Raw genomic sequence first — 15,737 nt, 5'->3', positions numbered from 1 at the left:
GCAAACACTACCATGTTGTTGAAACCGGCCTGAGCCTATTACACACTTCCTCACTGTCTAAGACTTTTTCGGTTGATGCCATTTGAGTTGCAGTCTATCTTATTAACCATCTCTCAACTCTTGTCCTTAATCACAAAAGCTCGTACGAGCTTATTTTTCATAAACCTCCCGTCTATAATCATCTCCATGTCTTTGATGCCCGCTGTTATCACCTACTAACTCCATACCGCTCCAACAAATTTCAGCCCAAGACTACTTCCTGCATTCTCCTTGGCTATGCCTCTCGCCATAAATGCTACCTCTGTTTTTTATCCTACCCAGCCCCGTCTTTATATTTATTGCCATGTTCACTTTGATGAGTTCGTCATTGGCCTTCCCTCTTCCTCGTCATACTCCTCCTCCTCTACTTCCCCTGTGTGGGTTCTTCCTCGCTCTGTACTTTTACCCCCTCCTGACTCTCTCCCACCGACTGTTCCTCCTACCCAGCCTACCTCTGCACCTTCTTCCCTTGTGACCCTTGTACCCGACCCCCCTGACTCATATTCTCCGTCTCCATCCCCTCTCCATAAAAGCACACACACACCCCCCCCCTATATAGTCACTCGTTCTATGACTAACTCCCTTAAACCATGTGTCTTCACCTCCACCCACTACCCTGTATCCATGTCTTGCTTCAGTTTTGTACTTCTTACCCCCGAACCCACTACGTTCAAACAAGCCAACCTTGACCCTAAATGGCGCACGGCTATGGAAGAAGAGTTTCAAGCCCTTCATCTTAACCACACCTGACACCTTGTACCTCCCTATCCTCATTATAACATTGTTGGCTCCAAATGGATTTTTTTGCATCAAACGGCATGCTGATGGTTTCGTGGCTCGTTATAACGCATGTCTCATTGCTAAGGGATTTCATCAAAAGGAAGGTGTTGATTTCTTTAAGACCTTTAGTCTCGTTGTCAATCCCACCACTATTCGTGTTGTTCTTTCCCTTGCAGTTTCGTCAGGATGGCCTATATATCAGTTGGATTTTAATAATGTATTTTTCAATGGTCTTTTGTCTGAAGAAGTCTATATGGCACAACCACCTAGTTTTGAAGACCCTACTTTTTTTAGTCATGTGTGCAAGTTAAACCGCGCCTTATATGGTCTCAAGCAAGCTCCTCGCGCATGGTACCCAAGACTCAGCTCTTATCGTCAGTCCCGTGGGTTCCACATCTCCCTCTCCGATGCTTCGTTGTTTATTCTTCAATATCGAGGATTGACTCTATATATCTTGGTTTACGTCGATGATATCATCATTACTGGCAGCACTACTATTGCTATCCATCAACTCATTCGACAGCTCAGTTTTGCCCTTTCCATCAAAGATCTTAGTTGCCTTAATTATTTTCTTGGCATTGAAGTTATCTATGGATCATCATGGTTGCTTTTCTCTCAGCGTGCTTATGCACTCAACTTACTTTGTCGTGCCGCCATGGTTGATGCAAATCCAGTGTCTACTCCTCTCAGCTCCACAGTTCGGTTGTCCAAGGATGATTCTCCATTGTTTCATGATGTTACATTCTATCGTAGCATTGTGGGCTGCCTGCAGTACCTCACGATCACGTAGCCTGACATTGCCTTTGCAGTCAACAAAGTTTGTCAGATCATGCACCAACCCACCGTTGCTTAGTGGTCTGTTGTTAAACGCATTCTACGTTACGTCAAATTGACGATTCATCATGGTTTGTTTCTAGCACGGTCTTCTTCTCACCAACTCAGTGCCTTCTCTGATGTCGATTGGGATGGAAGCCCTGATGACCGCAAGTCAACGAGTGGTTTTGCCATGTTTCTAGGGGGCAACTTAGTCTCTTGGTCTTCTCGCAAGCAAAGAACTGTTGCGCGTTCTAGCACTGAAGTTGAATACAAGTCTCTTGCATGCGCTACGTCGGATCTTCTTTGGCTCAACTCTCTCCTCTATGAACTCGGTTGTCGGCTTACCTTGCCACCTATTTTGTGGTGTGACAACCATGGAGCTCTATATCTTGCTGGCAATCCAGTTTTCCATGCTCGTACTAAACATGTTGAAATTGACTTTCACTTTGTCTGCGATCATGTGCAAAAAGGACATCTTCAAGTTCAGTTCATCCACTCTTCTGATCAGTTGGCTGATGGCTTGACTAAACCGCTTCCACTCTCACGGTTTGAGTTTCTTCGAGACAAGCTCATCGTTGTTGACCCCACAATGAGCTTGCAGGGGCGTGTTAAGAATTCGGTTTTTGATAACCCTAAAGCAGTTTCAAGAATACGTGAACTCTCAAAGAGTCACGATTTATCCTCAGATAAACCAAATGAGGTTTAGAGAATCCAGACCACTTGTGAACCCTCAAGGAGTTATGGTTTATCATTAGATAAACCAAATGTGATCTCAAGCATCAAAGAAATACAAAATATCGTTTTTGATAAAGATCTGTCAGAAAACGATAATCCAAGATTATCGTTTTCTGATGTTCCACTAAAACGATAATTTGTGCGACAGTTTATGTTTTATTATCTTTGTAAGTATGTGTAATATATAAATAGACTATCGGTTCTCTGGTATTTACACAGAGAAAAACTGACCCTCAACATCTTCTTGTTATTCTTTTCAAGCATCTCTTGTAAAATATAAGCAACACCAAATCCCTCTAGAACCCAAACTTCCAATTCTCCAACTCGTTGGGGTGAATCCTGAGCAAGGTACGTAAGTCAATCTTTGGATGGTAAGAAGTCGTCTGGGCGTAGGTAGATAAGAAGGTAGGTTTAATTTGATACTCTAAACTTTTACTTTCAAATATCCCATTTATCCAAATAAACGGGTCTACCCAAACACCCTCTAATACATTCATGTCTTTGGCTTTATACATTAGCGTGGTAAGTGCCGAACAACAATGTAAAATCTAAGCTTCACTGATTTGTTACATGCCAATAAAAGAACAATACCCAAAGAGATTTTCAAGAATACACATTCATTTGTACCTCACAAAAATTACAATATAACAGTAAGTATATCTAAGCAACGCATGTCCAGTATACTATCCCCTCCTAAAACCACATTCCATCTTTGATTTCATCTTCTAGACTATCTGATTCCTAGTCAATGCTGGAAGGAAACAACTATCGCTCAACTTAAATTCACAAGCAACAAACAGTAACTAACAGAACAGTACATTCTCTTTTTTCTCTCCCAAAATTTCCTCTCCCCCTCAACCAATACCCATTGGTAAGAATATCACACCTTTTAATATTCCCTCCTCGAATCAACAATCACTTCCTGCATCAAAGTCAACGCAAACATGCAGAATGATACTATCATCTGAACAGCAAATGCAACTAGCGGCCAACCCATTTGTTCTTACAAGCTTCAAAACATTAGTGGGCAACGGCAGAAGATTATTAGATTAACATCATTCTTCAAGACGCTGCAATTCTTTTTCCCAATTTAGTCCAAACATCTGGCGACCAAATGGTACAATCAGATTATACCGGAAAACCTGGTAAAAGTATACACAGTGAGCTCATCATAGATCTTGAAGAGCTGGTAATGCAAAATGAAACACCGATTACTGATATAATCAAGTAAGAAAAAACTGCATTTTAATTCACAGATAGCTACTAACAGTGATAAATCATTAAATGGTGTACCATGTCGTTGATGGTACGAATCAGTGCCTTCAGAGCTTCAGACTCTTGTTTCCACTCAGGTGCAGCTTCATCTGATCTGCACATCCAAGCTTTCCTTAGCTTAGATCTCCATTCAGCAATTTTAGTTCGTATTTCTTTGTTGAGCTCAACCCATTCAGGTGCACATCCATTTCTGGAAAGAATTCTGTACAATGTATCATCTGCAGGATCAGCATGAGGATTATTGCTCAGGTTCAGAGGCTTCCCCTTCCCTGGCAAGTTCTCAAATTGTCCTTCTTCCATGGACTGCCATATTCTTTGTTCCACAACATTCGTGATGTCAGTTTCTGATCTGTCAATTGAGAAATAAAAAAATTTAGTCTCAGACAAGTTGTAAGCATGGAGCAGATATACTACAACCAAAATTTTGCTCAAAAGGAGAAAAACAATGAATGAAAGCAATTGTGCCACTTTCAAATATATCCTGCAAAATGCCAAACAATATGGGGTAGAAATGATTTTGGTTCAGCAACTTCTGCTTCAGATTCAACAGTTCAACTTAATACTGACTATGGAGAGAACAGATGTTACTCAAAAATGGCCAAAATTTTCTTTTTGGACAAGTACAAAAATTTGGGGCGTTGGTTTGTGAAAATACATGAAATGGGACGATTGGGAAAGAGGTAGCATCTTAAGTTCTCAAGCAAGCGAATGTAAGAACAAATCCAACCCTTGAATAAATTGGTGTTATTAGCTCATAAGAGATGAAGTAAAATTATTAATCATCTGTCAAATCTTGATGCAAGTTTCTATAGTGCGAAGAGCCTAAAATTTCACGATAAGTTGGAATCACTACCTTATGCTCAACAAAAACAAACAATCACCCAATATTCCGAAATTCAGCCAAACAAACTATTGGAATGACTATACTAAATTCTGCATTGCCCCTATCTTTTTTTTTTCCTGCCCCATGTAGGACAGAAACTGGATGTCTGTACTTACTAAATGGCATCCGCAGAATTCCTTGATTAATATTACTAATCTTGTCCAACATACCCAATGTGTATTTACATCCAGTAAATCTGGAATTTTGTAAAGGGTATTCCAACTAAAACTCCATCAAAGTGTCAGCCCACACCAATACTGGGATGTAACGAAATCCAGCTGAGATTCAGGTCCAAAGGATGTATTTGTCTTGTCATTTAGGGTGCTCCTGAATTTGTGAAATTGGGTGGAAATGAATCCAATTCCACAAAATTCTGTTTTCCCCTGTTTTTCATAGAGAAGAATTGGGATCCAATTCCACAAATCCAAACACAAACTTAGGTGCACAAGGAATTGACAACTTGAATCTCTTATTGCTGAGTTGAATCACACTTGCCAGAAGATGATATAAATTTGAATATTCAGTTGCATGTTACAGTTTATGTTAAGCCCTTTTATGTAATTTAGTTACAAGGTAAATATTATGAAAGAGATAACAGGTTCAAAACGTTGATTCAGGAAGACAATTAAATGGATATCATCGATAAATGACCTTGAAATAGACGTCCCAATATTTGGGAACAGAAATCCTAGATCTGCTTCCTACTTCTAATGCATGGTAAAAAAGTATAATTCTGTGCACTTCAACTATTTTGAAGAACTAAACTACAATTCAGGTGTTCAACATCCAATCTCACCCTAGTAATAGTTGAATGGAGCTACCAAAAAATATATAGGATTAAGTAATACATCTATAAAAGGACTATCTTTAAACCCCCTTCCATCTCCCTGACCCCTCTTTTCCCCTTATTTCATAGACCTTAAGTTAATCACACTTCAAAATCCTTTTCCCATATTTCATGTGAAAATAAAATCTTCTAACCTTATAGCAAACAGGTTTCTGCTGCCATCCGTTAGGAATGTATCGATGCTATGCTAGTATCCAGGAAGCCATCAAGGAGAAAGCAAGGTGAATGCACTTTACAAAGCGTGCAGCCTCATGGTTCTTCACAAAAAGAGATCTCCTGCCACAAATGTCCAATAGACCAACATCTGACAGAATCTCTTGAATCATCACCTTTTGCACTTGTTCCCAACTGCCAAACACTAATCCAATGCTGCCAATAAAACAGTAAATATATTGTGCAACATGGGAGGTTATCTCTCCGGTGGCTTGGATAATTTTCAATCTCTCTCATTATTTTTCTCTTTTTTCAAATCTCCAAAAAGGAGGTTACCATAATTGAGAGGAACCTTTTGTGTGGATGACTACTAGTGATACCCATAGCTATACCCAGTGAACAAAAAGGTGGTGGTTCCCCTTACCAGTTTTTGGCCAGGAAACCATAAGACTAAAGTTATTGAAAGCACAATTTTAAACTGTGAAGCGTGCTTCTTGCTTCTATAGCATTACAGAAAGCAATGGGGGATCACACTTATAGTAATCAATTAGATTATTTTCGCCATGTTAGAATTCACAATTCTTGTTATATTATTGACAACGTTGGTTATTTCAAGAAGATCTAGCACTTATCATAAATTAATCTATCGGATGTGTACATTAATATCATATGTTGTATAATCATTCACTATTTAGTTTTAGGATTGTGATATTTATAATTGTTTATATTTCTATATCACACATAAATGAACGCCATTTCATGGAACTACTATTTATCTTGATCCAGCACATCCAGATTCCACAGAAACAAGGTAGATTCTCGGTCAATGCCTAAAAATGTTGTATTCATTTTCTGCAAAACATGGATTCTGTGAATCATGTAAGTGACAAAAGACTCCCTGGGGGCAAGGGGTAAGCCCACGGAGTTTTAATCTGCCAAGACAGTGATCGTAGGTATGGTAGGCAGAGCCAGCGCGGCTAGGTCTCCAATCCTGGGGGCGGTTTCCCCATGTAAATATTAGAAAAATGTAAGTGACAAAACAATATTGATTTCTCGACTCCATTGAATCCACTCTCAATTCCTCGAACCAAACACCACATGAATACTTTCCTAGGTGAAGGATAAGAAAGATTGAATATCTCTTATGCAAAAGCCGTTGGAAACTTGATGTATGTTATGCTATGCACAAACCCTGATATCAGCTTTATTATTGGCCTTGTTAGTCACTACCAAAGTAATCCTAGTGAGCTGACAAGCAGTGAAAAGAATATTTAGATATTTGAAATGAACTAAAAACTTGCAATTGTATTTTCAAGAGGATAACTTAGAACTAACCGTATATTCTGATGTTGATTTTGTTGGCAGTAGAGATAATAGTAAATACATTTTTCTCTGTGGAGGAGGTGCAAGAAACAAGATTGTGTAACTTATCATACCCAAGAAGTTGAGTATATTGCCTACAATGTTGCTGACACCTTTACTGTTTGGATAAACCATTTCATCAAAGATTTAAAGCTAGATATAACCAACAGGCCAGTGCAAATTTGTTGTGACATTCATGACATGGTTGAAAAAAATAAAAATATAGTCAGTTACTTACCTATCAATTATTTGATTGTTGATCCTTTAATCAAAGGTATATCTGAAGAATTGTTTTCAAAACATGTATTCTATATGAGATTGAGATAAATCTAGCTGGATGGGTAAAAGTGAAAATACATCATTCTTGAGGCAAGTGTAAGACTCCAATACTAGGAGGAAAAATCCTGCCACATGATTAGGTTTGCATGGCCAAGAGAGAGATGTTGGTCTTCTTGAGTTAAGGAGAGATTCAGGCCCTCTCTCTGATCTGATTACAGTATGGATTGCCCATAACTGGCCATATCCAAATGTGTTTTCTAGCTTATCCTAAAACGGTTTCACAACTTACCCATTTAAAACAGTTTTTACCTTTTTTGAGGATTATCCGGGTGCACGCTTATCTGGCTGGGAACCGGCTACCCAGGGGAGGCTACTTGTACCATCGATCAACATCTAGTTTTACACCCCCCCCCCCCAGCAGGCCGTTAAACACTCTCTCTCCTTTTCTCTCTCTCTGCGCAAATCCATCGATCTACAGATTAATGTCGATACATTTCTATGGAACACCAATCAAACACCTTGCCCACACCAACCAAAGACCGAGATCCATGACAAGGTCGATTGAGAAACACCCACTCAGCCCCGTGCCCATTTAAAGAATCCATCGTCTTCCAATCGATCAAAGCAAGGTGCTAGAAATAAGGTGGGTGTTTTTTACTTTGACGAACCCATTTATCAAACGAGATAAGGTGAAATTTTGCACCACGACCCATGATATAATATCCCAACTGATCCCGTTTTTCTGGATAAGCGTGTGTTTCACGAGCCCCATCATGACCAATATTTTACAAGGCAAACAAATTCAAATAATATCCCAACTGATCCCGTTTTTCTGGATAAGCGTGTGTTTCACGAGCCCCATCATGACCAATATTTTACAAGGCAAACAAATTCAAATAATACCGCTATCCCATGGTTGTCTTGTTACCAACAAACCAAAAAAACACGGATTCACGATACCTCGTAGGGAAAAAAACGTGAAAATGAAAGAGGCCGACAAACGGGTGCGAATCAAATGAAATGAAGGGGTCGTACTGGATTGCGTTTGGCCTTCCACGGAGTTCTGGGGGAAGCTTCCTGTCGTGAATGACGTCCAAGACAGAGGCTAGGCGCTCCGTCGCTCTGGAAGACGCCTTCTTCTCCGTCGCGTTGGATGCAGACGACGTCTCCCAATGTTCTCCCCACACCGACGTCGATTTGCAACGGAGAAAGGGAAGGGAGGGTCCTGCAGAATTCGTGGGTCCGTACCTCACCGCCATGAGCGCCAGGCGGCCCAGAGGAGAAGGAGGAGGAGCCATGGCCCGCGCGCGCAGCCGTTATGCCGGTGGAAAGCCCCCGTGACCTGTCCTCCACCGATCTTTTATATCGAGTCGATCGATCGAGAAAAGAGTAGGAGCCGGTCATATCGTATCTGACCGATCATCGTTCATACGCAACCCTCACCGCTCATCGAGAGAGGTTAGCAATCTCATCCAGCGTTTTACAGGATCCTCTCTAATTGATCGGGCGGTTGATCCGGTCAAAGCACGGCGGCTCATCCATTAGGCCTGTGAACCTAAACCGACCGATCGGCATATATATATTTATATATAGGGTTAATCTGTCTTTAAACCAATTAAGCTTAACATTTGATTATTTCAACTTTTTTAAAATAACTAAAATATACTAAAAAATATATTTTTAAAAATAAAAAGTTACTTTGTTTGACTCAAGGTTGTCAGTATTGGTTTGGTATCGATTCAATGATTTGTAGTATTATTGGGCTTTCCTACAGCAATTTGTAGCATTTGTTGTATTATCGGGCTTTCCTAATTTGCGGAAGACACTACAAATCGCTATAGCGGTTTGCGGAAGACACTACAAATCGCTATAGCGATTTGCGGAAGACACTACAAATCGCGGATTTGGAATATGCCCTCCGGTTAGGGAGATATGACTCTGACAAGTTGGTCCTAATTTGCGGAAGACACTACAAATCACTATAGCGATTTGCGAAAGACACTACAAATCGCTATAGCGATTTGTGAATCGCTATAGCGATTTGCGGAAGACACTACAAATCGCTATAGCATTTCGCGATTTACGGAAGACACTACAAATGCTACAAATCGTTGTAGGAAAGCCCGATAACACTACAAATCGTTATTGGAAGGCCCAAAAAAAATTTGGTCCCCGCCAGGGGCGGCCCCCCTGGACCCCCGCCCGCTGACCGCGCAGCGGGATCCGCGCCGGGGGGGAGCCCCCGGACCCCCCTCCTGTAAGGGCAAAAACTCTAAATCAGGCACACAAGTAGAGAGAGAAGGGAGAGAGAGTGAGAGGGTTGGTGTTCATGGCCTTCTCCAGGAGGAACCCTTTACCTCTCTTGATTTCTTCTCTATAGAGAGAGAGGGTTTTATAGTGTTTTACGAAGAAGGAAGAAGAAGAAGATGACGATGCAGCAATGTAGGATCGTTTGTTGGATGTGCACAGAAGTAGAGAGAGAAGGGAGAGAGAGTGAGAGGGTTGATGTTCATGGCCTTCTCCAGGAAGAACTCTTTGTTTCCCTTGATTTCTTCTCTAGAGAGAGAAAGGGTTTTACAGTGTTTTACGGAGAAAGAAGAAGAAAACATGTTTGTCCTTTTTTTGAACAGAAAAAGAAGAAGACTTTGAAGAGTCAACATCATCCTCGACTTTCTGGATGGAGGACATGTTTGTCCTTTTTTTGAACTATTTGTTTTTTCTTTTTTGAATGAAAGGCATTTTTGTCATTTTCTCAAACCATCACTTTATGAGAAGAATAGCAATAAAGGGTACTTAAGTCTTTGCAACAACACCAGAGTCCGATGCAAAGTTATGTCAACATACACGGGAATACGAGCCCCATGTGCTTGTATACGTGGTGCTCATTCAAAGCCCCGAACACAGACGTGGGATTCAGTGAATCATCGGGGGGGGAACATATAACCTGCTTTGCGGTAAGGGGGTCTACCGTCCTTGGGAATGTGCGTGAGTGCCTTTCTTAGCATTTGAGGAAAAGGAAACTGGTCCAAAGATCATAGTGCCTTCTTCCCGCTGACAAACAATTTTCTTTTGCTCTTTTTAAACGGAAAATGACCCTAATGTATGGGGGAAATGGCGTATTTAAAAAAATGTTTCTCAATTTATCAAATTCATCCAATGGACAATATCACATGTTTAAAATTTTTTTAATGTTTTTATCCTTTGCAAGTGCGAATTTTTTATTTTCGCACGTCATGGCGCCCAAATAATACACTTATCACATCTATGATTGCGATTTTGCAAAAATGATTGCGAAATTCTAAACAATTTGGGAAACTCATGACGAGTTTTGTGCAATCACCTACAAAAATCATAAAATTTGTGAAAGTTCGATAATAATGAAATTGCAGACGAGTATCACATGGAGTATTGTAAAATTCTAAAATATTTGCGAAAGTCCGATATTGCAAAATTTCTTATTCACATCACACCTGTATTGCGAAATTTTATCCCATAAAGCGTGTGCTTATGTTTTTTTCCTTTTTTCTTTTTTATCTAGAAAGATCAGTAACCCCAATCCTCCTTTCTCTAGAACCCCAACCCTTTCAACAATTCTTGATAATATCCTACATGTTGCTCCTCTAACCCTTATTTCCTTCTTACCGCTAGCACCAATTAAGAAAGTAGGACAACCTAAAGTATAGTAACATGTAAGTATTTGATGCATTTTGAAAGTAATCTATGACATACTTCTTTATAGTTTACATAATGTTTTTTCAATATTGTGTTTTTTTGTTAAAGTACTTATTTGGTTTAATGTTGTGTTGAAGGTTCATTTTTTTTTTAGTATGGATTGGTTACGATATTTACGCAGAATAGTTGGTCATTGTTGTGCAAGACATTCCTACGTAATCAAACTGGTAATTACTTTTGTACATATTTATTAACTCATTTTGTACATGTTTGTTCACTTGATATATGAATATTACATGTATGATTGTGGAATATATGCTCTTTTGTATATGCAATAGTTGAGATTAGGTAAACTAGAAAATGAAGACAAATCTTGCGACAATGAAAGTTGATGAAGAGTCTGAACCTAAGGATGCACTTGCACTTGTAGATGAAAGCTGATGAAGGCGACCATTGAGCTTGCGACAATAAAAGCTGATGAAAAGTCGTATTGTGTATATGCATTTGTTTATGAATGAATTGTGTATATAATAGGGAATGGAATTTTATTCTTGGTTTTTGAAGAAAATAAATTATGTATATAATAGATAATAAAGTTGTTTGATTCTTATTTTATGAGTGGAATGAATTGTTTATATAATAGATGATTGATTTGTTTATGTGTTGTATATGTAACAGATGATTGATTTGTTTATGATAATGAATTGTGTATATAGCAAGGAACGAAGGTGTTTGATATATGTTGTTTATGTAACAGGTGATTAATTTGTTTATGAAAATCAATTGTGAATGAACATGTGTTTCGCAAGGTACATGCAAACTTCACAACTGATAATTTTTTTACATCAGAAAGGAATTTTGCTAGGTACATGCGAATTTCAGTTCATTCTTTTTAAATCATTTTTTTTCAAGGTACGTAAAAAAAATTGTGAAGGCCAATTTCTTATTAGCATCATACTGGTATTGCAAAATTCATTTTTCTTGCAAAATTTCTTATGCACCTCTACCATTCGAAAGAGATTTGCCAGAAAAAATAGTTGGAGGCCAAAATTCAGGGTTTGCAAAAAAGAGGTTGAAAAATGAAACGTTCTTTCAGAAAATGAAGTCACGCATACTTTGCATTCATTCAATTCTTTCATAAAATGATGATTCTCATACATTGCATTCATTTTATTCTTTGACAAAATAAAGATTCTCATACATTGCATTCATTCTATTCTTTATGAAAGCGAAATCACTCATACATTGCATTCATTATATTCTTTCACAAAATCAAGTCTCTCATACATTGCATTCATTTCATTCTTTCACAAGAATGTTGCTTCTCACTGCCTCTTTGATGGGGAGAAAACAGAGTATGTGAAGAAGTACCCCTATCTCTTGGGCCTCAAGAATATTGTATATCACCATAACTTTGATGGAGAGAAAATATTACATTATGTGTTATTCTCTTGGTTTTTTTTATCCCACCTATACCATGTGATTGAATCACTACAACAGAGCAGTAGATTAGCGACGACCACCTTCCGTCGCTAATCCGTCGCTAACCATGTTAGCGACGGATTAGCGACAACGCGGCGACAGTATGCTTACGTCGCGAATATTTCGACGCTAACTGGCGACGGAATAATTCCGTCGCCAAGTCCGTCGCTAATTGCGACGGAATAACGAGCGCTATATTCCGTCGCCAATCCGCCGGTACTAAACGGCGACCACGGCGTGGCGACGGATTTAATTCCGTCGCTAAGCCGTCGCTAGATTAATATGAATAGCGACGGAATCATCCGTCGCAAAAACGAAAAAAAATCAAAAAAAAATTATTTAAAAATTAATTACGGAGAACTGTACAATTTATATTTCCTGTACAATTTATATTTCCTGTAAATAAAAAACAAACCACACAAAAAAATTCATATAACAAGTATCTATAATAATTAATCGTTCCACCTTAAAACTAAGAAGTTTAATTATTTACAATTCAACAATTACAATTAGGAAAAATAAAAAAAATAGAACTTCTTCAACACAGTCCTCTAATCATCGCCAAGATTTTGTGCGTCTTCTTGTTCATTGTCTTTATCTGTCCCTTCAGCTCCACTACCCTGATTATCGCTAGCAGCCTACACAAGAAAAGAACAGTCAGTATTGATAAACAAAATATAATGAAATAAATTACACACTATATGTGATTCTATCATGTGCTCATGTGTGATCTAAGGCAATAAAAAAACTCTATATGTGATTCTATCATGCTCATATGTGTGCTAAGGCTGTCAAAAAATTGAATATGTGATTATAGCATGTTCATATGTGTTCTAAGGCATATAAAAAAACTCTATATGTGATTCTACCATGCTCAGATGTGCTTTAAGGCAGGCAAAAAACTATATATGTGATTCGATCATGCTCGTATGTGTGCTAAGGCAGTAAAAAAATTGAATATGTGAATATAGCATGCTCATATGTGCTCTAAGGCAGGCAAAGCCAAAAATTTTATATGTGATTCTATCATAAATGATATATAACATGTTCATATGTGTTCTAAGGCAGTTAAAAAACTCTATATGTTATTATAGCATGTTCATATGTGTGCTAAGGCAGTCAAAAAACAGAATATGTGATTATAATATGCTCATATGTGTTCTTAGGCAGTAAAAAAACTGAATATGTGATTATAGCATGCTTATGTGTTCTAATGCAATCAAAAAAACTTTATATGTGATTCTATCATGCTCATATGTGCTCTAAGACAGACAAAAAGTTAAATATATATATATATATGTGATTCTATCATGCTCATATGTGTGCTAAGGCAGTAAAAAAATTGAATATGTGATTATAGCATGTTCATATGTGTTCTAAGGCATCTAGAAAAACTCTATATGTGATTCTACCATGCTCAGATGTGCTTTAAGATAGTCAAAAAAACTATATATGTGATTATACCTGAGAGGGACCTGGAATCGAAGATCCCCTATCCTGAACAGCGGCCTTGATCTCATTTCGGAGAAAGGGGGCGACGGTGTATTGGAAGTAGTTATTCAGTGATTCATTAATGATCTCGCGTACATCATCACCGGAAAGAATAGTCGGCTGCTTGGAGCTTATGTCGGCGCAAGAAGTTGGTGAGCCGTAACTGGAAGAACCAATAACTGGTGAAGTGTTCATATTACTCCCAAACCCGAACACGCGACCTTTTTTGGGTTCACCTGCTGCAGTCACCCATGCTGTAGGATCAAATGATGGATGCTGAGTAGCGTCTTCACCATATCGCTCTACCATTTGTTGCTCATATGCCTCCTACAAAATAATGTTTAAAGTATTCATTAATAATTAATGATAACATTATGATGACTTGCATATATATTGCAATGATTATTAATAGAATTAATACATACCGTTGTCGTTCTCGCCTTCTCTGATACGAAGACTCCCGTGGTCTTCCGTTTATGTGTTTCTACAAACACATCCTTATATGGTCTCCATCATCGTTACGGGGCGGGCATGTGTAACGTGTTGAAATATGAGGTTCGAAGTACATAGATGAGAAATTTGAAATCTCTTCTAAAGTGTACGCCTCACAAATAGAGCCTTCTACTCTTGCTTTATTACGAACCTTTTTTTTTAGGTCGAACATGCATCTGACAAGAATATACATTTCAAATTTTAAATATCTGTCATTAAAGAGACAAATATAAAAAAACATATACCTTTCAAATGGGTACATCCATCGATATTGCACAGGGCCACCAACCCTTAGTTCATATGGCAAATGTATGATCAAATGTTCCATAACATCGAAAAATGCTGGCGTAAATATCTTTTCTAACAGACAAACAGTGGTGATGACAGAGTCCTCGAGATTCTTTATATCTGATACAATGACCTCCGATGCGCACAATGTTCTGAAAAATCCGCTCAACTCAGACAATACCCCCCATATAGGTTTGTCTAACATATCATGGAATGCTAGGGGTATCAATCGTTGCATAAAGATATGACAATCATGGCTCTTCAACCCATATAACTGTCCATCGTCAATCTTCACAGCCCGAGCAATGTTAGAGACATATCCATCTGGAAATCTCAGTTGTCTCAACCATTGACATACATGTTTTATTTGATCAGGTCCGAGCACGTACTTCGCCTTTGGTTTCAGTACTTTGCCATTATACTCTTTGAGTTCCAATTCTGGTCTTTTACATATTAATTTTAAATCCATACGGGCCTTCGGATTATCCTTCGTTTTTCCTTTAATATTCATTACTGTATTGAACACATTATCAAACACATTTTTCTCTACATGCATCACATCCAAATTATGTCGTATCAATAGGGTCGGCCAATACGGTAGTTCCCAAAAAATAGATTTTTTCGTCCAATTGTGTTCCTTCCCAAATCCATGGAAGGGTGTAGGACTGCGGGCATCTGTTAATACATCTGGAAAGTATCGCAATCTTCTTAAAATCTCTATGTCAGACAATCTTGAGGATGGACCTTCCATTTCAGTTGTGCCTGCTGTAAATGCATTCTTTTGACGTCGGAACGGATGATCGCTGGGTAGAAATCGACGATGGCAATCAAACCAGCAAGACTTCCTTCCATGCCTCAATCTAAAAGCTTTGGAATCCTCCATGCAGTACGGACAAGCCAACCTCCCATGTGTGCTCCAACCAGATAACATACCATATGCAGGGAAGTCACTGATTGTCCATAGAACAGCGGCCTTCATGTTGAAATTTTGTTTTTTGTGGGCATCATACGTGGTAACACCGTCATCCCACAGTACTTTTAATTCATCAATCAATGGCCTTAGATATACATCAAGATTTTGGCCAGGTGAGGTCGGACCAGGGATCAACAGAGACAAGAAAAGATTTGGACGTTTCATACACA

General features: G+C 38.7%; 2 protein-coding genes across 5 annotated transcripts; both read right to left on the bottom strand.

Annotated features, from left to right (window-relative positions):
• Nucleotides 1-2,970: 2,970 nt before the first annotated feature.
• On the bottom strand, nucleotides 2,971-8,517 carry LOC149821741 (uncharacterized). Of its 4 annotated transcripts, none has more exons than XM_089980608.1 (3): nucleotides 8,130-8,515; nucleotides 3,639-3,994; nucleotides 2,971-3,512 (listed from the first exon to the last, which is right to left on the bottom strand). In XM_089980608.1, the coding sequence occupies exons 1-3, from the start codon at nucleotides 8,465-8,467 to the stop codon at nucleotides 3,499-3,501; spliced, it is 708 nt and encodes a 235-aa protein (XP_089836734.1). In that variant the 5' UTR covers nucleotides 8,468-8,515; the 3' UTR covers nucleotides 2,971-3,498. The 4 variants fall into 4 exon arrangements, with proteins under 4 accessions (XP_089836734.1, XP_089836735.1, XP_089836732.1 ...); XM_089980609.1 differs by having other exon boundaries at nucleotides 3,664-3,994; nucleotides 8,205-8,508; XM_089980606.1 differs by having other exon boundaries at nucleotides 3,664-3,994; nucleotides 8,130-8,502.
• A 4,252-nt stretch (nucleotides 8,518-12,769) lies between these two features.
• On the bottom strand, nucleotides 12,770-14,026 carry LOC149821740 (uncharacterized). Its single transcript, XM_089981620.1, has 2 exons — nucleotides 13,788-14,026; nucleotides 12,770-12,961 (listed from the first exon to the last, which is right to left on the bottom strand). Exons 1-2 carry the CDS (start codon nucleotides 14,007-14,009, stop codon nucleotides 12,875-12,877), a joined length of 309 nt encoding a protein of 102 aa, XP_089837746.1. The 5' UTR covers nucleotides 14,010-14,026; the 3' UTR covers nucleotides 12,770-12,874.
• Between the last annotated feature and the right edge of the window lie 1,711 nt (nucleotides 14,027-15,737).

This window comes from Nuphar pumila, chromosome 11, assembly GCF_984573655.1.
Source record: "Nuphar pumila chromosome 11, dmNupPumi1.hap1.1, whole genome shotgun sequence".
NCBI lineage: Eukaryota > Viridiplantae > Streptophyta > Magnoliopsida > Nymphaeales > Nymphaeaceae > Nuphar > Nuphar pumila.
Note: the sequence above shows the minus strand (reverse complement) of the source record. Positions and strands in the feature narration are given on the sequence as shown.

Excerpts from the sequence above, each read along its gene's own strand:
- LOC149821741 (XM_089980606.1), bottom strand. The coding sequence starts at position 8,467 with ATGGCTCCTCCTCCTTCTCCTCTGGGCCGCCTGGCGCTCATGGCGGTG. Across the intron at positions 3,995-8,129 it reads CACGTTTTTTTCCCTACGAG|ATCAGAAACTGACATCACGA; the intron begins GTATCGTGAATC and ends CTCAATTGACAG. Across the intron at positions 3,513-3,663 it reads TTCGTACCATCAACGACATG|GTTTTCCGGTATAATCTGAT; the intron begins GTACACCATTTA and ends TACTTTTACCAG.
- LOC149821740 (XM_089981620.1), bottom strand. The coding sequence starts at position 14,009 with ATGAACACTTCACCAGTTATTGGTTCTTCCAGTTACGGCTCACCAACT. Across the intron at positions 12,962-13,787 it reads CGATTCCAGGTCCCTCTCAG|GCTGCTAGCGATAATCAGGG; the intron begins GTATAATCACAT and ends TTTCTTGTGTAG.